Below are 22,695 nucleotides of genomic sequence, written 5' to 3' on the forward strand. Positions count from 1 at the left end.
CTGCTCCGAGTGCCCGCGACCCTCCACCCAGACTGTGGTCCAGCCCCTGCTCCGAGTGCCCCCGGTGGGCCTTTGTGCTCTCAGTCCTGGCGCCTTGACCTACTGCTTGTTCCGCTCGCCTTAAACTCTCCTGACCTGTTAATTGCACACAGCGCCGAGCCTGGCACCTGCAGTGTAGACACGCCCGCCACTGCTTAGTGCAAGAGGGCCCCTTTGCTAATGTGCACAGCTCTGTAAGCCTTTTTTCCGTCGCCTTATTGGATTGGAGCAGAGATTTTTTTTTTCCAGGTAAAGAACAATTTCTGTTCCTAAATGCTTTTTTTCCTTGGCATGAGGAAGTTGAGCAACGTGTCTATAGAACTTTTTTTCTTAATTTTACTGCACAAGTCATGTTCTTTACAAAGTGGAGAGAGAGAGATACATAAAAAGGAGACCGCCAATCCCCTGTAATCCCACCAGTCGCATCCCTACCTGCTCTTAGGAGATTCCTTTTTACCTTTGTAGCTCTTCATTGTCTACATACAGACTTTAAAAGGTGCAGTCCTGCAGGCGAATGTGTAGCCGCCTGCGTCTGCATCATAGGTCACAAATGTCCTTTCTGCCACACAGGAGGCCATCCCACACGTGTCCTACCACGGATCGTTTGGCTCCTATGATATGCTTCCGGTTCTTCCTGTTGTGAACAGCGCCAGAACAAGCACCGGGTACACGTTGCATTTTAAAACGCATTTTAAAACACATTTTAAAACACATTTAATAACTCATCCTTCAGCTGGGGGAAAGCCCATGTAAGAACCCACGAGTGAGTCCGTGTGCGTGTTCCTCCCACTTCAGACACAATCCCTGGCTCCTTACGCACTCGGAATAAAACCTGTGTCCTTCTGGTGGCCTCTGGGCCCCACGCCCCGTGTGTCTGCCCCCTGCTCTGGGCTTGCGGTCTTCCTCCACCTTCCCAGAGCTCCTTGGTGTTCCGGCCTCAGGACCTTGCCCTCGCGGTGCCCTCCACCCAGGAGTCTTGTCCTGTACCTTCTTGCGGCTGGTTCCCCGACACCAGCCCCATCATTGGAAGGAAGAGATTCTCAGGCAATTTTTGTTTGCTGAAGGAGAATCACAGATCAGGATGAGGTCTCCTGGTCCCTTCCTCCCTTTTAAGGACAGATAACCGAAGTTCAGGAAAGCCCAGGCCACACAGCAGGCCAGGGACCAACTGGGGCCACAGCCCAGGCCACACAGCAGGCCAGGGACCAGCTGGGGCCTTAGCCCAGGTCTGCAGTTGTGTGGCTGTTGCCTTTCTAGGGTTCTGAGGCCTTTTCTCTCCCTTTATTGCTCAGCAAGTTCAAAGAACATCTCACTAACGATGCACCTTTTTCTGAGTTTCTGTTCGTTAAAGGCCTTTGTTCCCACATTGCCTTTGATTGTTTCTCTAGAAGCCAGATTTACTTCATTTTCAATTCACTGTTCTTTTTTTCTTTTTTTAGATAGTCTCCCTCTGTCACCCAGGCTGGAGTGCAGTGGCGCGATCTCGGCTCACTGCAACCTCTGCCTCCAGGGTTCAAGCGATTCTCCTGCCTCAGCCTCCCGTGTAGCTGGGACTACAGGCGCCCGCCACCGTGCCCAACTAATTTTTGTATTTTTAGTAGAGACGGGGTTTGCCATGTTGGCCAGGCTGTTCTTGAACTCCTGACCTCAAGTGATCCACCCGCCTCGGCCTCCCAGAGTACTGGGATTACAGGCGTGAAAGCCACCATGCCTGGCCAATTTACTGTTCTTTACTCTGCAGTCTGCTACCTCTTTGCCAAAATAAATCTTTGTAGGTAAGATAGGTGCAGTGGGGAGTGTGAAATTTGTTGCAGAATGATTATTTTACTACTAAAAATTTTTTTATTTTAAGAGGCAGAGTCTTGCTATGTTGTCCTGGCTGGTCTCAAACTTCTGGGCTTACATGATCCTCCTGCCTTGGCCTCCCAAAGTGCTGGGATTACAGGCATACACCATCATGCCTGGCCTAAAATATTGTATTTTTTTTTTTTTAATTTTTTAAGAGATGAGGTTGCCCAGGTTGGAGTGTGATCATAGCTCACTGTTGCCTCAAATTCCCAGGCTCAAGTGATCCTCCCACCTCAGCCTCCTTAGTAGCTGGTTTATAGATGCCCACCACCACACAAGGTTAATTTTAATTATTATTATTATTATTTTTGAGATGGAATTTCGCTCTGTTGCCCAGGCTGGAGTGCAGTGGTGCGATCTCGGCTCACTGCAACCTCCGCCTCCCAGATTCATGCCATTCTCCTGACTCAGCCTCCCAAGTAACTGGGACTACAGGCACCCGCCACTGTGCCCAGCTAATTTTTTTTGTATTTTTAGTAGAGACTGGGTTTCACCGTGTTAGCCAGGATGGTCTCGATCTCCTGACCTCGTGATCTGACCACCTCGGCCTCCCAAAGTGCTGGGATTACAGGCGTGAGCCACTGCACCCAACCTGCTAATTTTAATTCTTAAACATTAAAAGTCATGACTAAATGTAGAACAGTCAGGAATGACACCTGTTATCTCTGAAGTCACAGTACCTTGGTTTTCCTTGACCTTGACCTGCTTGCTGCTGCGCCCACTTGCAGCAGCACATCCGTTGCCCAGTGAAGCGTGCTGCCCTGGCCTTACTGTTTCACCGGCCCTCTCCCATCCGCGGATGCCACTGTCCACAGTCTACAGTGGGGTCGCTTTTGGGTTCCGAGCTCACCTGGGGCCTTCCTGGGTTCCAGCCCCGTGGAGCTACGGGAGCGTCTTTGTAAAAGGGGGTTCCATCAGTTCCGCTGATTCCAGTGATTCCAGTTCAGTCTCCAGCAGCCCGTGGCCGTTCCTGGAAGAGTGCTTTGTGAATGGAGTGCGCTGTCCAGGTGCGCAGTGGTGGTTCTCAGGCCCGTGGGCTGCCCTTCCCTGGGCCTCTTCTGTTGGAGGCCCTTGTCACTGGGGTCACCTGGCATGATGATGGAGGCCCTGCAGTTCCCTGCCAGGTGTGGTTCCGCCCAGGTCATTCTCCCGGCCCAGCTGCTGTGCCTTGTGTGGATGGTGGACACGTGCTGTCACAGACTCAGCCGGCCGGGCCGCGCCTCCCGGAAGCAGGCCTGCTTGTGTGTGGTTGCATCCCAAGCTCTCCACTCACTGCCCCTGTTCTGAGTTTTTTGCCGAAGTTGTGTTGGGGGCCATTATCTAGCTTTCTTTTTGAATGTTTGAAGCATTCAAAAGATCAGCTTTTCCAAAGAGTGAGGAAACAGGGAGAGAAAATTATGGCATTTGTTTGAAAGGTTCTGAGGGCTTTTTTTAGCTTGAACAGTTCAAACAGCGCCTCTTGTTAATCAGGAATATTCTAGCATCCCTGGGGTGGTCACACTGGCTTAATTGGAGCCCAGGCTGCTTTGAAGTCCTTTTAATCCTTCCTGAGCTGGGAGAAAGAATGTGAAGGCAGCAACTGTAAAGTTGAAGTTTCTTCATTTTATTTACATGTGTCTGTGGAGCCTTGTAACTCATTTCCCTGCAGCAGATGAGCCAAGTTGCTGACTTGTGGGCAGCTGAGAGAGAGCTGGACTCCTATTAGCTTGGAGGCGGGAGGTGAGTTCCTGGCAAAAGAGCCGTGAAACATGGCCTGGTTCCAGGGCTGCAGCAGGATGCCCTCCTGGGAGGCGAGGTCTGGATGGACCATGTCACAGTCGTGGTGGTGTGGACTTGGCTGCTGGTGGCCTGTTCTTGTGGGAAGTTTGCATGTGGGAGAACGTGTGGTTTTACTGAATCACTTAATGAGTGACCCTGATAGCTCTAGTGACCCTGATAGTTCATCAGTATGGACCCCAGGACTTACTTCCTCTTCCGCAGAGCGTGTGGACCCACAGTTACCACACTGGAGTTCCGGGCACAGGTGCACCCTGGGGACCGGTCATGCTGCGTACACAGACCCGCCTTTGTCAGTGGGGCTGTGGCAGCATGGGGTGGCCACCCAGCCGTGGCGAGCTGCGAGCCACGTGTTGCTGTGTGCCCCCCGGTCCTCAGCGGCACTCTGTCTCACCCTGAGCCTCCAGCCACCTTGCCTATCAGTCTGTCCCTGCACCTCCTGGGGATGGGGAGTCTGCCACCTACCAAAGCACCCATTTTTCCCACCCCTTCCGTTCTATTGAGCTGAGACACGTATTTTGGTCGTTTCGTGCTGTGGACACCTCCTTGGTTTACAGTGAAACGCGGCGCAGAGTCCCCTCTCCCCTGGACCACGTTTCCCCATGGCTCCCTGCTGTGCATGGCTGCTTCCTCCCACTCTGCAGAGGGTGGTCCCGGTGGCTGGAGCGCAGCAGGCAGCAGCATCCTGCCGTGGGTAGTTTGCGTCCCAGAGTGTGACTGTGGGTTCGTGCTGATGGCTCAGGCGTCCCCTGAGCCTGGACACTGAAGTGTGCAGATTGAGGTGTGTCGTTGGACGAGTTGTGACAAGTGGAACACACGCGTTTGTTCAGATAACACACTTTTATGACTCCAGAGTTCCCTGGGTTCCCCCAGTCCAGCCCTTCATCCCCTGGCAGCTGTAGCTTAGCCTTGCTTGTTACAGAACTTCCTATAAATTCTTCCCTTGCTATTTTTTTTTTTTTTTGAGGTGGAGTCTCGCTTTGTCACCCAGGCTGGAGTGCAATGATGTGATGATCTCGGCTTACTGCAACCTCCGCCTCCCAGGTTCAAGCGATTCTTCTGCCTCAGCCTCCTGAATAGCTGGGATTTATAGGCATGAGCCACTGCGCCCAGCCATATTTGTATCACCCACTTCTTATTTCATTGAATCTGTGCTCAGATGTCACCTTTCCCGAGCGCCCTTTCGTGGCCCTCCCAGGTGACCGTACCCCCTTCCCTCAGCCTCAGGCTTTCCATTCTCCTCCGGATCCAGTCACTGGATCACGCCACTGTCACCACCTCTGGGCCTCGGGGATGTCGCCTGCCCACTCTTGTCATCATAGCTGGCCACCTCAGCGAGCCACTCAGCTCTGGCCGCAAAGGACTCCTCGTATTTGTCCGTGCAGTGTCCTTGCTGGGCACACAGGAAATGCTCAGTTAGGTTTGTTCGCTGGATGCAGATTCTGTAGGCGTCTTCATAGGTTGTGCTGACGGATCAGGTGCACCCTTCCACCATATGTTTCTACAATTGATTTTTTTGGTGCAACTGTCAAAATATTTATTTTTCCTATACCGCCCCCCTCCCCCCTCATTTTTCCTGCTTCTCAGTGTGGCTCTGATTCTGTCACTTAACACATTTGCTGTCTCTGTTCGATGTGATCTAGAAACTGATAGTCTTGCCGTCTGCCCCTGCTCGGGTGATGAGCGTGGGCACCAGGAACCGTCACAGGGGTCCAGGGTTTCCAACTGATTGCCGGGTGCCCTCAGTGCAGAGTCCCCGCAGGAGGGTCGAATTGCCCATTTCATAGACCAGAAAACTGAGGGTCAGCTGGGCCCTTCACCTGGCTGCCTCCAGAGTGCGGGCTTTCTGCTGTGCCTGACGGTTCTCTTGCCTCTCCCATTCCTTTGCATCAGTTGGCACTCTTTGGAACAGCGCCTGAGGATGTTAGGATCAAGTTACGTCTCCTCTGGAATGAGGCCAGTGGGTAGAGAAGTGTTTATTTCTGATCATATAGTCACTATTTATACAGCAGTTCATTGTACAAGTAACCTGTTGAGAAGAGGACGTAGGCATTTGCACGCATCCGGTTCTTAGTGAGTCCATGCTGGAACGGAGACTGTAACTGTTCCCATTTTCCTGAGGAGGGGCTGAGGTTTGGAGAAGTTGACTGTGGTCAGGGTCACAGATTTGCAATGAATGGACTTAGAGTTGAGCGCTTGACTGAGACTTCAGACCTAAGGTGTTCACTCTGCTGCCTCTTTGTGCTTCGGGTGGTTTGCAGAAACTGCTTTTTGAAAACAAGACTATTAATGTGCACGTTTCTGTTCCCAGTAATTCTCGGCATGGATGAGGGTGATGCTTTGTGTCAGATTTCGCACGGTGAGGAGGGGGTAACTCTGAGAGGAGCCAGGCCCAGGCTGCCTCCAGGGCGAGTAGTGCTCCCCAGGCTTGCCCAGAAGAGTGCTGATTCCTGCTGCACAGCAGCTCTCTGACCAGCATGCTCTTCTCCGTTTGCTTTTAAAGTTTAAAGTGCGTTATACGTAGAAAAGTGTGCTTCTGTGGCTCACGCCTGTAACCTCAGCACTTTGGGGGGCCACGGCGGGCGGATCATGAGGTCAGGAGTTCGAGACCAGCCTGGCCAACATGGTGAAACCCTGTCTCTTCTAAAGATACAAAAAATTAGCCAGGCGTGGTGGCGTGTGCCTGTAATCCCATCTACTCGGGAGGCTGAGGCAGGAGAATTGCTTGAACCCAGCGGGTGGAGGTTGCAGTGAGCCGAGATCATGCCACTGCACTCTAGCCTGGGCAACGGAGTGAGACTCTGTCTCAAAAAACGAAAACAAAAAACAAGGAATGCATACTGTCGTCTGTGTGCCCATTCTCAAGAAAAAGGAAAGTTTCTTTGAAAACGTGGGGACCTTCCCAGTTCCATCCCAGTACGCTCCCAACCCACACCCTCAGAGCAAGCCCCTGGGTTCTGTGATCACTCCCGAGTTTTGTAAACACTGCGGTCGCTCACTCAGTCCTGCTCCCTGGAGGCCTTGGCCGCCCGTCCTTAATGTGCCAGTCTGTGCCTGTTGCATGTCATCGTAATTACATAATTTAATTAAATATGGAAGCTGATGAAAAATAATTGTGTGTAGAGCAATGTTCCTGAGAAGACAAAGCTGAATGCTTTGCAAAGTCCCGAAGGAAAATTGCTGAAAGACTGCCGTTGAATAAATCAAATCGTGAAAGATGACGAGGAACAGTTGTAAGGTCTAGGAAGATTACAGGGATCCAGTTTAGAGAAACAGCTAACAATCAGGAGCTGACACTCAGCAGCTCACAAACACGACCATCATGTGTTGTGGACGTGGTTCATGCAAAAAAAAAAAAAAAAAAGATGAAACTCCAAATAATGGACTCACGTTTGAAGAAAAAGTTTGCAGCTTGGAAAATAATTGTGTGTTTTTATGTTTTAAGTTGAAACGTTTGAGATACACGCGTCATTTGATTCCTCACTGAGCCACCTTCTGGGATCCATTACCGTCTTGATTCTGGACAGGAAACTTTGCACTGATAGATTGCTGCCCCGTTTATAATGCAAATTATTTGCATTGTTATGCATAGCTGAGCGTCACTTAGGAATGATGGAATTGTTTTGTTACAAATGGTTATAATTAGATTTCTCTGCATTAATTTGTTGTGGGAATTATTTGTCTTTTTATAAAATTTTTATGTAGTACCTGATTCTGCAACGTAAGGTCGCAATACTAGGCTTTGAAAATTACGTATCGAACAGCTATTATATTTTCTTGGTACAAAATATTGAAAACATTCAAAAAGTATCCAGTGGCTAGCTTGCATGGTAGTGGGTGCCCGTAATCCCAGCTACTTTGGAGGCTGAGGCAGGAGAAGTGCTCGAACCTGGGGGTGGAGATTACAGTGAGCTGAGGTCACGTGACAGAGCGAGCCTCTATCTCAAAAAAAAAAAAAAAAGTATTCAGTGGCAAGCCTCTGCCATGTTCTTGTTCTTCTCCAGCAGAAGGCCATTGTTATTTTCTTGTTTATCTTTTATATGTATGTAGGTTTTTGAGACGGTATCATTCCGTCACCCAGGCTAGAGTGCAGTGCGCGATCATAGCTCACTGTAGCCTCTGCCTCCCAGGCTCAAGTGATCCTCCTGCCTCAGCCTCCTGAGTAGCTGGGACTATAGCACGCCCCACCACGCCTGGATAATTTTTGCATTTTTTTGCAGAGACGGGTTTTTACCATGTTGCCCAGGCTGGTCTCAAATTCCTGGGCTCAAGCGATCCACCCGCCTCTGCCTCCCAAAGCGCTGGGATTACAGGCGTGAGCCGTGCAAAGATGAATTAATGCAACCATGCAGGTTTTGACTTTTCTGCACATGGTGGCATAGCATACTTATAATATGCTTCTTGTATCTCTATTCGGCAATGCCTTTTTGGTGATCTTTTATGTTAATATAGGAAACGATGTGTTTTTTCCCTCTTACACAGGTTCCATTGTATGGATAGACTGTAACATTTAGCCTGTTATACTGAACTTTTAATCCAGTGGTCTGAGTTCAGTAGAATGACTTGCGTAGCATTTAGTTGGATGGTTACTGTCCTGGAATGATATTATTATTTTTTTGTTCTTTCTCCTAATATTTATTGAAAACATATTATTGGGCCAGTGGAAAAAACAGAACAAAACAGAAAACAGTCGTGTGCCTTTCTGGAGCCTGCATTCCAGTGGAGGGGAAAAGACACTAGAGAAGCTGGTAGAAAGATGCAGGATCTCAGCTGGTGGTGGTCTGTGGAGGAGGAGAGCACCAGGAGGAGCGACCGGGAGCCAGGGCTCAGGTGACATTCCAGTGAAGACTCAAACAAATGAAAAGGGGGCAGGCCACACGGGCATCTAGGGGTGCGGTGTTCTTGAAGAGGGCTGTGCAGAGGCCCTGAGGTGGGAGTGTGGCTCCTGTCGTGAGAGGTTTTGAGGCAGTGATGTGGAGAAACAGATGCCTCCTGCACCCCTGTCTTGCCCAGGCAGTATGTGGGACCCACGTGCCCGTAGGAAGGTGGTTGCTGTCTGTGGGGGGGCGTCACAGCGTGACGAGGGTTTGCTGCTGCGTGGGCCTTTGGGCTTTTGGATGGGGCTGGAGAGAAGTGGTGGAGCAGCCAGGCCTGAGACCACACCATTCCTGGGTCCCTTTCCGTGGGGTAAGAGTGACCTTCCTTCTGCTTGGAAGAGTGTGAGTGGCATCGTCTGCCATGTGGCCAAGGTGTCACGGAGTGGTCCAGTCTCTTGGTGAGAGGGACTGGTGCCCTGTGTGAGTCCTCTGACCTGGGCTTACTCTGGTCTTGGGACCAGAGAGCCTGAGCTCCAGCTCAGTGGCCTCAGGCTGGGTGCAGCAGGTACAGCCTCGGGCAGGTGGCTCCTGCAGAACCTGACCCAGGGCCAGGTGCGACACAGCATGGCATTAGTCCCCTGTCTTTAGGAAAACACCAGCTGCTCCTCCCGTGTTCTGGGGACATGCATCCCTCCCAACCTGGCGGCCCCACCTTTCCACACAATTACGTTGCGTCAGCCAGAAAAATCTGGCTGACATGACGCCCTCTTGCCCTTGTGACTTTGCAGTTGTGAATGCCGATTGTCCTTTGGTTTGTAGCACTGAGGTTTTGCTGTCTAATGTATTTTATTCCTATTTCTGCATTCTTTTCGCAAAACAAGCCCTGTAGAGAGAGCCTGTGTTGCTTGGGTTGTGTTCCCCACCTGCCGCAGGGCTCTGGCTGGAGCCCCAGCCTCAGCAGTTTTGGACTGTGCTCCCAGGCCCTGTGGATTTCTATTCTTTGGAAGCTTGAGGTGTCTTGTTTGTTAATTAGTTTGATGGCTGTTGCCGTTTCATTCATTTTCCACCTCGGAGTCCTCCGGATCTCCAGTTTTTCAGACTCAGTGAAACTGGCACTTTGGGCTTCAGCTGGAGCCCCAACATCTGCCGTTAGCCCCAAAATAGCCGTGGCTTGGGCTGGAGCTGCTCTCGCCTCGGAAAGAAAGCAGTGGGCCGGACTCCCCACAGCCCTCTGCCGCTCTGTGTGCAGCTGGGCTTGAGTCAAAATTCAGCTGCAGAAAAACAAAAAGACTTTCTTCCCCTTGAAGACCCACCAGTTAGAATTAAAAAGGCTTCTCAGCTGAAGCCCGCGTTTGCAGCCGCAGATGTCACAGGGTCCACTGCAGCTGGAGCTGTCACTGCCCTGTCATCTCCGAGCTGAGGCTCCTGAGGCCCCTGAATGCCTTCCCCTTTGCAGCTGGCGAAGCGCGGGTTTCAGAACGGACTGTCGGGAGTTGTTCTTAGGCCATAATGATACTTGGCACGGCTCCTCCGGGTTACGAGCACTTAGCTAATCCCCAGAGCACCCTCGGTAAACATCTCTGAGTAGCTTTAACCACACACAGGTCAGGAGGCTTCTGGAAAATAAACACTCTTCCTGCCAGTTGGAGGTGTTGGGGTTCTGGTCTTGGATTTGATATGTGGCGAAGGCTGCAATTGTTTACTAAGCCTTCATGATTCAACAGCTCTTCAAGAACTTTCCCCTGTTCTTGTAGGAGCTCATGACAGGCAGTGGTGGTGGAGCTCCAGCCCTCTCTTCCCACAGGCGCAAGCCCGGTTCCTGAGTCCCAGGGCTTCTCGGGAGGTGTCTGCCCTCCTCTTCCAGATGCCCTCTGCCCTGTGTCCCGGGGCCCTGGGCCTGTGCTGTGCTGAGGAGAGGCTGCGGGGGACCGGCTACCCCGCTTCTCCCAGATGGGCAGCGCCTTCCGTGTCGGGAGCTTGCTATGCTGCTTTTCGCTTCTCCGTCTCTCTTAGTTTTTGCGGGTTCTTACGCATGTGAGGCGTGGACTCACACGGTGGGGAACTCAAATCATAACATGAAGGGGAAGAGCCCTCTGAGTGCTGTGATTTGTTCTGTCATCGCCCCTTCCTGATCACGGTGACCTGCACTCCCGGAGCGGTCACGGTGACCTGCACTCCCGGAGCGGTCACGGTGACCTGCACTCCCGGAGTGGTGAGTGGAGCAGGCCTGCCCACAGCCGTGTTCCCATTGCCTTGTTATTACTGACTTCTATTTTTAAAATATTGTATTACTTAGTACTGTTTGGAAGATGTTCCAGTATATATCAAATTATCAAAAGTCCATAGCCTTGTCTTACACAGTAGCCAAAGCCATCAGGCAGTTTCAGGTGTTTGAGTTTCCAGAATTCTTGTGATGACATTTGTAGGGTTCTTCTTTTAGACTTGGACCAAATTCTGTAACCCAATATTTGTCCTTCAGATTGACAGAGAGCAGCAGGCAGTGTTTTCTCTGTCACGGGTGTGGTGGGTGGCATCCTGGTGGCATAAAGATTTGCCTTTGGTAACTTGCCCGGAAGGCTGTAGGGTTATTTTCCACTTAGATTTTCCCCTATTTCTTTTCTTTTTCTTTTTTTTTTTTGAGATGGAGTCTTGCTCTTGTCGTGCAGGCCAGAGTGCAATAGCGTGGTCTCAGCTCACTGCAACCTCCGCCTCCCGGGTTCAAGCAATTCTCCTGCCTCAGCCTCCTGAGTAGGTGGGATTACAGGAACCTGCCACCACACCCGGCTAATTTTTTGTATTTTTAGTAGAGACAGGGTTTCACCATGTTGGCCAGGCTGGTCTCGAACTCCTGACCTCAGGTGAACTGCCTGGCACGGCCTCCCAAAGTGCTGGCATTATAGGCGTGAACCGCCGCGCCCGGCCTCCGCTCTCTATTTATGCAGATGATCGGTAGTTCCAGAAGTAGTTGTGTGTAAGAATCACCAGGGAACTCGTGTGCAGCCCCTGAGCCCCGCTTTCAGGGGTCTTGATTCAGTGGGGTGGGATGGGGTGGGTCAGGCTGGAGTTGCCGCAGATGACTCTCCTGCAGGTGGTCCATGCCGTTAGGCCGACCTCATGACGCCACATGCCGTGAAACCATGCGCCCACTCCCCTCACCACACACACACACACACACACACACACGCCGTGAAACCATGCGCCCACTCTGCTCACCACACACACACACACACACACACACACACACACGCCGTGAAACCATGCGCCCACTCCGCTCACCACACACACACACACACACACACACGCCGTGAAACCATGCGCCCACTCCCCTCACCCCACACACACACACACACACACACACACGCCGTGAAACCATGCGCCCACTCCCCTCACCACACACACACACACACACACACACACGCCATGAAACCATGCGCCCACTCCCCTCACCACACACACACACACACACACACACACGCCGTGAAACCATGCGCCCACTCCCCTCACCACACACACACACGCCGTGAAACCATGCGCCCACTCTGCTTACCCCACACACACACACGCCGTGAAACCATGCGCCCACTCCCCTCACCACACACACACACACACACGCCGTGAAACCATGCGCCCACTCCGCTCACCACACACACACACACACGCCGTGAAACCATGCGCCCACTCCCCTCACCACACACACACACACACACACACGCCGTGAAACCATGCGCCCACTCCGCTCACCACATACACACACACACGCCGTGAAACCATGCACCCACTCCGCTCCCCACACACACACACACACACACGCCGTGAAACCATGCGCCCACTCCCCTCACCACACACACACACACACACACACACACACACACGCGCCGTGAAACCATGCACCCACTCCGCTCACCACACACACACACACACACACGCCGTGAAACCATGCGCCCACTCCCCTCACCACACACACACACACACACACACACACACACACGCCGTGAAACCATGCACCCACTCCGCTCACCACACACACACACATACACACACACACACGCCGTGAAACCATGCGCCCACTCCGCTCACCACACACACACACACACACACACACGCCGTGAAACCATGCGCCCACTCCGCTCCCCACACACACACACACACACGCCGTGAAACCATGCGCCCACTCCGCTCACCACACACACACACACACACACACGCCGTGAAACCATGCGCCCACTCCGCTCACCACACACACACACACACACACACACGCCGTGAAACCATGCGCCCACTCCCCTCACCCCACACACACACACACACACACACACACGCCGTGAAACCATGCGCCCACTCCCCTCACCACACACACACACACACACACACGCCGTGAAACCATGCGCCCACTCCGCTCACCACACACACACACACACACACACACGCCGTGAAACCATGCTCCCGCTGTCCTGGCTAGAGCTGAGCACATCCTTGTGTGTCCTGTGCTTTTTGCTGTCTGCAGCAACTGCCTGACCACCTTTGTGCCCAGCATCAGCTTCAGTGGGTGTTCCGTGCTCCGTGTTATGGCTATGAGGACTTGCTGATTTTTTTTTTTTATTGTTGAGCTTTTTTATAAATTAAAAACTATGAGATGGAGAAAGTTAGTTGGTTCAGCCACTGTGGAAAACAGTCTGTGGTGGTTCTCAGAAAAGCCAAAAATGGAATGCTCCATCAGTGCCACTTCTGTGTATCCACCCGAGAGGATTAAAAGCAGCGTTTTGAACAGACATTGGCACACCCATGTTAGTAGCAGCGTTATTCACAATAGCCAAAAGGTGAAAGCAGTCCGGGTGTCCACCGACAGGCGAATGGATACGTGTGAAGCCACGCAATGGAGTATTACTCAGCCTTCAAAAGGAAGGAGAGTCTGCCGCATGCTGTAACGTGGATGAGCCTGGAGTACGTAATGCCGGGTAGAATAAGCCCGTTACAGAGAAATGCTGTGCGGCTCCACCCGTGTGGCTGGAGTGGTCGCATTCTTAGAGACGGAAGGTAGCATGGAGGTGGCCGGGGCTGGGAGCAGAGGGACTGCAGAAGTTTCTGTTTAATGGGACAAGGTTTCAGGTTTGCCAGATTAAGAGTTCTGGGGATGGATGTGGTGCTGGTTGCCCAATAATGGGAATATGCTTAACACGACATAACTGGGGACTTAAAAATGGTTAAGATGGCATATTTTATGTTAAGTGTATTTTAGCACAATTAAAAACGTCCCTACGTGGTGGCAGGATGATGCCACCTTGGCCAGGCGTGGTCCCTGTCTTGGGTTTCCTCGGGATGCCCTCCTGGAAGAGCATGGCAGGTCAGGGCTGGGGACCCCCCTTTGCTTGCTCTCTTAGCCTCATCCTTTTGGAAGGTCCGGTGTTCCTCAGGTAGCAAAGCTTCTTGCCAGGCCGCAGAAGCCCCACACTAGAGGAGCGGCTCTCCGGCTCCCATGCTACTTCTCCACGCACGCCTCTCTGAGAGCTCGCAGTCTGCCCCTGTGGCCTCCTGCACGTGCCCAGAGCCTCCTGGGCTCCTACCCCACACCCCAGCTGGTTCAAGGGTATGTCCTTTACTCCAGATGACGGCCTCCGTCCTTCTCCGCGGACTGCTGTCAATGTGAGAAGAGGGCGCCGCGATGCTTCCCGTACAGTTCAGGAGGTGACCTCCTGCCCGGTTTGATCAGATTCCACCTTATTCTTGACGGGACCTCCCTCGTGGCCTCAGAAATGTCCACGTGTTGGCAAAACCACCTCGTCTTTTCTTTTTCTCATGTGGAGCGCTCTGAAACCATTGCCTTAAATCCCTTCTATTTCCACTAACTAAAGCTTACACTTCATCCCCAGAGAGCACATTTTCTTTTATTTATTTACCGTTTATGTATTTTATACATAATATTTTACATATTTACAGGGTACCTGTGATATTTTCTTACGTGCATAGAATGTGGAGCGGGCAAGTGCAGGGTATTTGGGGGGACCATCACTTTGAGTGTTTATCATAGAATGTGGAACGGGCAAGTGCAGGGTATTTGGGGTGACCATCACTTTGAGTGTTTATCATAGAATGTGGAGCGGGCAAGTGCAGGGTGTTTGGGGGTGACCATCACTCTGAGTGTTTGTCATTTCCATGTGTTGGCAGAAGTTCTACTTCTCTTCTAGCTACTTTGAATTGTACAAGACATTGTTAGCTCTAGTCACCCCACTCTTCTGTGGAGCAACTGAATCTATGCCTTTCATCTCACTGTACGTTCGCACCCATTAACTCACCTCTCTCCATCTGGCCTTCCACTCACTCAGCCCTGCCCATCCACTATACCTCATTCTACTCTCTGCCTTTGGGAGGGGAATTTCCACAGCTCCCATGAGTGAAGACGTGTAGAGTTTATTTCTGTTCCTGGTGATTTCACCTGACGTGGTGACCTCCCATTCCAGCCACGTTGTTACAAATGGCAGACTCCCTCCCTTCCTTCTTTCCTTCCTTCCTTCCTTCCTTCCTTCCTTCCTTCCTTCCTTCCTTCCTTCCTTCCTTCCCTCCCTCCCTCCCTTCCTCCCTTTTCTTTCTTTTCTTTCTCTCCCTCCTTTCTCTCTTTCTTTCTCTCTCTTTTTCTCTTTCTTTCTTTCTTTCTTTCTTTCTTTCTTTCTTTCTTTCTTTCTTTCTTTCTTTCTTTCTTTCTTTCTTTCCTTCCTTCCTTCCTTCCTTCCTTCCTTCCTTCCTTCCTTCCTTCCTTCTTTCTTTCTTTCTTTCTTTCTCTCTCTCTCTTTTTCTTTTTCTTTCTTTCCTTCTTTCCTTCCTTCTTTCTTCCTTTCCTTCCTTCTTTCCCTCCCTCCCTCCCTCCCTCCCTTCCTTCCTTCCTTCCTTTTTCCTTCCTTCCTTCCTTCTTTTCTTTTCTTTCTTTGTTTCTTTCTTTGTTTCTTTCTATTTCTTCTTTCTTTCTTTCTTTCTTTCTTTCTTTCTTTCTTTCTTTCTTTCTTTCTTTCTTTCCTTTCTTTCCTTTCCTTTCTTTTCTTTTCTTTCTTTTCTTTCTTCCTTTCTTCCTTTCTTTCCTTTCTTTCTTTCGTTCGTTCTTTCGTTCGTTCTTTCGTTCGTTCTTTCTTTCTTTCGAGTCGTGCTTTGTTGCCAGGCTGGAGTGCAGTGATGTGATCTTGGCTCACTGCAATCTCTGACTCTGTGGTTCAAGCGATTCTCCTGCCTCAGCCTCCTGAGTAACTGGGATTACAGGCATGTGCCACCACGCCCAGCTAATTTTTGTATTTTTAGTAGAGATGGGGTTTCACCATGTTGGCCAGGCTGGTCTCGAACTCCTGACCTCAGGTGATCCGCCCTCCTCGGCCTCCCAGAGTGCTGGGATTACAGGCGTGAGCCACCGCGCCCATCCCAGCTCTTGTTATTTCTTTTGGTCGGATGGCATTCCATTGTGTGCACATCCCCGTTTCTTTATCCGTTCCTCTGTCACTGGACACAGGTTAATTCCGCATTGTTGCTGTCTTTGCTGCGATAAACATGGGAGTGCGGGTATCTTTTTGATACAGTGATTTCTTTTGAGTAAATACCCCGTTGTGGGATTGCTGGATCATAGGGTGTCGTTCTGTTTTCAGCTTTTTGAGAAATCTCCATTCTGGGTTCCATAGTGTTGGTACTAATTTACATTCCCTCCAACAGCAGCTGAGCGTTCCCGTTCCTCTGCATCCTCACCAGCATCTGTGTGTGTGTTTGGTCTTTTTCATAGCCATTTGAAGCTGAGGTAAGGTGGTATCTCACTGTGGTTTTGATTTGCATTTCCCCGATGATTAGTGATGTTGAGCATTTTTCCATATACCTGTTGGCCATTTGCATGTCGTCCTTTGAGAAATGTGTCCTTTGCCTACTTTTTCATGGGATTATTTACGTTTTTCAGTTGTTGTTATTTGAGTTCTTTTTGAGTTGTATTTTGGATGTTAGTCCCTTACTGTTAGCCGAACAGTCGACAGATATTTTCCCGCATTCAGGAGGCTGTCTCTTCAGTCTCTTGTTTTCTTGGATGGGCAGAAGCTTATTACTTTGATACAGTCCTGTTTATCTATTTTTGTTTTTGTTGCCTGTGCTTTTGAGGCCTTAGCTATAAAATCTTTGCCTAGACCAATGAGTGTTTTCCTTGTTTTCTTTAGTATTTTTGTATTTTCGGGTCTGAGGTTTCAGCCTGTAATCGATCTCCAGTTGGTGTTTGTATACGGGGAGCACATTTTCTTTCGATGACACTGCCGAACCAAGGGTATACTTTTAACATGTTGGTTGATGATTGTACTTGAAGCGTGTTCTCCTCATGTCCGCGGCAACATCCAGACACCACCTCCGGGGTGCATGTCCTCTCCTGGCCTCGCAATGCCAGTGTGAAAATGGGCTTGGATTGCACACCCTTAAAACATCCTCCCTGTCCCTTCCACATCCATCAAGTTAACAGTGCAGGGGTTGTCAGGTAACAGTGCACTATGCCTGTGCTCTGGGGTTTTGGAAATGAGCCTTAGGAAGCCCAGCCGAGCAGGTAGGGGGTTCAGCCTGGAGGGGTCAGGGCTGGGGCTGAGACCCACGTTTTCTCCTGCGGGTCCATCTCCTTTTCCTTTAAGGATTTCCTGGCCTTCCCTCTGTCTCTTCAAGTAGAGTAGACTGGTCCCATGTGACGTTCTTGAACGCTGTCATCGAGCTCACTGTGCTTGTGCTTTTGAGTGGAAGCTGAACCCTGGTCATGAGCAAGAATGGCCAGACAGGGCTCACGAGGCTTGGTTTAGCCAAAGTAGTGACTGCGGGTTTTTCAGTGCAAGAGGCTGTGAAGGGAGGAATTCCTCCTGGTGCCCCTGTGCCCTCCAGCGGCTTCTGCCCATGGGAGGTGGTGGGCACACCACCCCTGTGGTTGGAGGGCTCTGGAATAGCAAGCCCTGCAGCTTCAGTCCTCCCTGTGATAGGGGCCTGGTCGCATGGGGACTGAGAGGCGGCACCAGGGATCTGGGGGCCTAGGGATGTGGCCAGCGAGTATCCAGGCTGAGAGCCCATCACGTGTCAGTGCTCTTGAGGGCTGGGGTCTGTGTGGGGCCATCCGCCGGAGGCGCCAGCCTTCTTCCTCAGGATAAGCCGAGCTCTCTGTTCCTGCCTGGGGCAGGACCAGCCCCAGGACACACCCCCTCAGGCAGGAGGAGCCACCCGGAAGCAGCCTCCTGCGGAGTCTGTGGGAATGTGGAGCCAGCCTGCTCCCTGGGTGATGGAGATGGGTGCCCCCGGGCTTCAGAGTACTCAGGTTTCTGATGTGGCCCATCCATGCCGGAATGAGGCGTTGGCCCCAATGACATGAGACACAGGCCTTCCTGGGTGTCGCAGGGGACTGCCTAGCGCGCCGTCTGTGGGAGCCCAGCACTTCAGAAGAGGGCTGTGTCACTCTCACTTTCCAGTTTGTTTGAACCCGTCCCATTTCTCCCTCATTGCTAAATGGTTGTATTTATCATGGTCTTGGTGTCACTGGGAATTGCAGAGCGTGGTTAGCAGAGCCTGGCCCTCTGAGATCTTACCCCAGCTCCCAGCTTTGCTGAGTGGGTTCGTGCTTTGGGGCAAGAAGCTTGTTTCTAAATCGGTGTGGGATGCTCCCGACTCTGCCTCCTGCTCTGTAGGCTGCAGGGAGGTTTCCCCACAGAGGGAGATAGCAGGATAGCAGGCAGTGTGCCCTCTGGTGAGAGAGAGCCATCCCAGCTGGGAGAACCCTGGGGCCTGGTCCTGCCTGGCAGATGCCGCTCCACTGGCCTCCTGCTGTTTCAGGTCCGGTGATGGGGCCCGGAGGGGTGTGAGGCAGGTGGTCTTGGCTGTGTAGGTGGAGCCTGTAGCCTGCCGCCTGTGACCACCCTACCTGCTGCTGGTTCTGGGCACAGGGGCTGGGGGGCGCCATTGCAGATGTGGACATACGTGATTTTTATTTATTTGTAAATAAATTCTTCCCACCGAGTTAGTGAAAATTTACAGGCCCTTTGACTAATGCAAAGCAACTTAAATATCTCATTCAAATGTTTCAGAAAAAATATCTCTTGGCTTGGAAAGATTTCCTTACTTTTTTTTTTTTTTTTTTTGAGACAGAGTCTCGCTCTGTCACCCAGGTTGGAGCGCAGTGACCGGATCTCGGCTCACTGCAAGCTCCGCCTCCTGGGCTTACGCCATTCTCCTGCCTCAGCCTCCCGAGTAGCTGGGACTACAGGCGCCCGCCACCCCGCCCAGCTAGTTTTTTGTATTTTTTTTTTTTTTTTTTGAGACGGAGTCTCGCTCTGTCGCCCAGGCTGGGGTGAGTGGCAGGATCTCAGCTCACTGCAAGCTCCGCCTCCCAGGTTCCCGCCATTCTCCTGCCTCAGCTTCCCGAGTAGCTGGGACTACAGGCGCTGCCACCTCGCCTGGCTAATTTTTTGTATTTTTAGTAGAGACTGGGTTTCACCGTGTTAGCCAGGATGGTCTCGATCTCCTGACCTTGTGATCCACCCGTCTCGGCCTCCCAAAGTGCTGGGATTACAGGCGTGAGCCACCACGCCTGGCCTAGTTTTTTGTATTTTTAGTAGAGATGGGGTTTCACTGTGTTAGCCAGGATGGTCTCTATCTCCTGACCTCGTGATCCGCCCATCTCGGCCTCCCAAAGTGCTGGGATTACAGGCTTGAGCCACTGCGCCCAGCCTGGTTTCCTTACTTTTGTACTGATATTTTTAACTCCCTGAGGTTAGAAGCTTTGGGAAACTCTGGAGAGAATGGTAACGGCGTTCAAGGCCAGCTCCACCTTTCATCTCCCTCATAGAGTTCAGTTTCTCTTCCAAGACCTTTCAGTCATAAATGGTTTTTCCACGGAGCTGCTTTCTAACCCCAGTTTACCTGTGTGTGGGAGGACAGATGGGGTCTCCCTGGTGCCAGCTACTCCTCCTGCACCCATTGCTATCCCCACTAGATGCCCAGCAAGGGGCCTCTTCCTTGGCTGGGCAGAGGAGACCACTCTGAGGGGACCTGGAAGGGAGAAGGCCATGGTGTACTCTGTGTGAAGAGGCTGTGGTCAGAGGGAGGGCTTATGACTGTCCTTGGGTGTGTGTGAGGGCTCAGGGCCCGGGCCAGGCTGCAGGACATCTGCTCACAGGCTCTTGGTAGCTTCGTTCCAGAGATGGAAGATGCCCCAGAAACTCGAAACTAATGCTGAGCAAGGCGGGCTCCAGCCGTCCTCCGTGCCCTGCAAAACAGGCATGGGATGGCGAGGGGCGCGAGGGTGGCCAGAGGCTTTATAAGGAAGTGGCTCTTCCTCTGTGTTTGGAGGAGGAGCTGGGCGCTAGAAGCCCAGGGGAGGGGCTGTGTGAGCACTGGATGAGCTGGTGCAGGGTTTCGGGGCCCCATGGGCAGGGTGCTCAAGTGACAGGAAAGGTCAGTGGCTGTCTCAGGGCAGAGGGCCGGGCCCAGCGCGTGAGGTTTGCAGTGTGTGCGTTTTAGTCAACAGGATGGCTTCTGTGAGGGGTCCATGGTTGCAGTGTGCCTCTGTGTGGCCCTGGCTGACTCGCAGAGAGGAGTTCCCTGGCAAGCTGCTGGGAGGGTGTGCCCAGGATCTATCCAAGGCTGCTCTGGGGGCCTGGCTGACAGGAGGACTGGGACCTCTCCTTCCAGGGGTGCAGGTAGCCTCATTGGCCAATGTCAGGGTCCTCGTTGCTCATTCAGTGGTGCAGTACCAGCTCCCTGAGTGGGGCTGGGCGGGGCTCTCACAGCATTGCCCGGCACCTGCTTTCTGTGTGGACCTGCGCTTGGTCCATGACAGGTGAAGAGAAGAACGAGGATGGGGCCTTGGGCCCGGGCTCACATGCCACTTGCTCAGTCTAGCCAGGGAGCCTTGGCTTTGTGCCCTAGGTTGTGAGGCTGGGAGCGCTCACACACCACTGGTGTAACTATGTGCCCGGCTCAGATCCTTGCTGCGTCCTCCGGAGTCCCAGCGCTGAGTTAGAAGACGTGGCTCAGGCCGTTGCTCATCATCGCGGTGCACGTTGGACTTTGAAGTGGCTGTTTCATGTTGGAGTCTGAGTTTCCTCATTTAAAAAATGGAAACAGTGAACAACAGGGTTCCTCGGGCATTCGCTGAGACAATCTGCAATCGTTCTGGAACGTAGGAAGCGCTGCACCTGGGGATCGCTGATTTTCCTCTTGTTGTTATGTGTGTGTCTTCTGGAGAGGTGAGGAAAGGAACCTAAAACTCTAAAACTCGCTGAGCACCTCCTTTGTGCCAGGTGCCTGGTGGGTGCTTTTTAAACATGATTTCATTTCCTCTGAAGAGTGACACCGTTAGGTAGTGTCTCTGTTTCTACAGGTGAAATAAAACCGGGCTTACTAAGGCTGTCTCCCCGACATTGCATAGGGTGGGAGCTGTGGCTGACCCCCGTCGTAGTGAGTGCATGCTGCCCCGGACCCGGGTCCGCAGAGTCCGCATGTCCTGGGTCCCAGAGCAGCAGCTGCAGAGGTTCCTTTTGGCCGTGTTTGGTGTGCAGAGTCAGGTTTACTTCCAGGGCAGCAGCTGCAGAGGTTCCTTCTGGCCGTGTTTTGTGTGCAGAGTCAGGTTTGCTTCCGGGGACAGCTGGAACTGAGTGTGCCTTCTTTATTCTGCAGGACTCCGGAAGACCTTTCCAGATTCGTGGTTGAGCTGCAGCAGAGGGAGCTTGCCTTGAAGGACAAGAACAGCGCTGTCACCAGCAGGTAGACCCGGCCGCCCAGGGCGCTTGTGGGATGCGTTTGCTTTGGAGAGCTGGGGCGAGTGAGAGTGTGTGCCCCCTGGCTCTCGGGGCACGGCGGTGCTTCACTGTGTGGGTGGCCCTGGTCTGGGATGGGAAGAGGCAGCAGGGATTTGAGGGAAGGGTTTGCCCCATGTTTCCACCATGTGCTGTGAGCCTCAGCTGAGGCACCACTGTCTGTCATTCTGACAATGTGCTAAACTGCCATGGGGTCTGGGGGTTGGCCTCCCGTTGTGAGGTCCCTCCTTGGATCAGGAGGGTTCTCGTCTTCCCAGCAGGGTGGGGCCTCATGTGGTCTTGCGAACCAGCCCGTCCGTCACTAGCGGGCCCACCCTGAGTCTTCACGTCAGCGTGAATGCAGGTGTGATTGGAAGCGGCTAACTGTGCATAGCAAGAGACATGCCCATCACTCAGGAAATCCCAAGGGCTTCAGGGAACCTGGGATGACAATCAGATACGTGTTTCTTCTTATCCCACACCCCAGCTCTTCTCTGGTTTCACTCGTGGCTGTGAGGGGCCATACCTCTGACATCGCACAGGGAGGCAAAAAGGAGAAGCCTCTTTCTTGGATCTTTTCTGCACAAGGAAGCCTTTCCTAGGACCCCCACTGCCAGCAAGTGCCCCTTATGCCTCCTTGGCTAAAAAGGGGTCTTATGCCTTCCCCTGACCAGAAGATGGAGTTACCATGGGGGACTGAGCCCCATCCGGTGGAACCCATGGGGCTGGTGGGCAGTGGGGCGGAGGGAAGGGCCATGCAACGGGGCCGCAGGGGAGCTCTGTGCCTTGCACGGCTCACCAGGCTGTGGGTCTGTGTGGAGGGCCTGAAGCCCACCTGTTTGCCGTTGATGATCGAGCTCAGCCTCGTCCTCCTGCGGAGAGAGTGTTTTAATAATTTATTAATAGCCAGAAGGAGGTTTCTTATTTTGGGGGCTGATGTCACTTTGAAAATTGGCTTTTCGAAGCATCTGGGTGTGTTGGACATAATCATATCAATTTACTGAAAAACCTCAAATGATAAAGATTGCCTTTTGCTTTCAAAGCCACTGTCAGATGAAACAGGCATTAAAAGTGATTTGAAGTTAAAGCTTTCACATTTTACCAGACGATCCTCATCATTTTACTTTGGAAATGAAACAGAATGAACTATTAAAGGAAAGGAAACTTGGCTGTACTTTTCTCCCACCAAAGAGGGAGGTGCTTCCTGAAATTATTTGCCTTACCAGCAGCAGCAGGCCCGTCTCTGTGTCCAGCGCCACACGGAGGGAACATTCCCATCTGCTGGCTGTCTGTGCTGCCTTCGCCGTGGTCACAGATGTGGATTGAGCCCATGGGGGAATTGGTTTGGGAATGGGGTCTCTGCCTCAGGGAGCACCCTCTACCGTGGGCAGGTGGTCCTCACAATCCCAGCCTTGGCTGGCCTCTCAGGACCTGTGGGCTCCCTTTGAGAG

At 52.1% G+C, this 22,695-nt stretch overlaps 1 protein-coding gene across 9 annotated transcripts in view; it reads left to right on the forward strand.

Moving 5' to 3' along the window:
• MAD1L1 (mitotic arrest deficient 1 like 1) overlaps window positions 1–22,695 on the forward strand; it is a 423,430-nt gene that overhangs the window by 66,221 nt on the left and 334,514 nt on the right. For 8 of the 9 annotated variants that reach the window (XM_008018861.3, XM_037995244.2, XM_073012878.1 and 5 more), the window contains one exon: window positions 21,126–21,212. In XM_008018861.3, the coding sequence (XP_008017052.2) occupies window positions 21,126–21,212 (87 nt within the window). Of the gene's footprint in view, window positions 1–21,125; window positions 21,213–22,695 lie in introns of those variants that run through there. The other variant, XM_037995249.2, reaches the window with a different exon arrangement.

This window comes from Chlorocebus sabaeus, chromosome 28 (assembly GCF_047675955.1).
Source record: "Chlorocebus sabaeus isolate Y175 chromosome 28, mChlSab1.0.hap1, whole genome shotgun sequence".
NCBI classification, from domain to species: domain Eukaryota; kingdom Metazoa; phylum Chordata; class Mammalia; order Primates; family Cercopithecidae; genus Chlorocebus; species Chlorocebus sabaeus.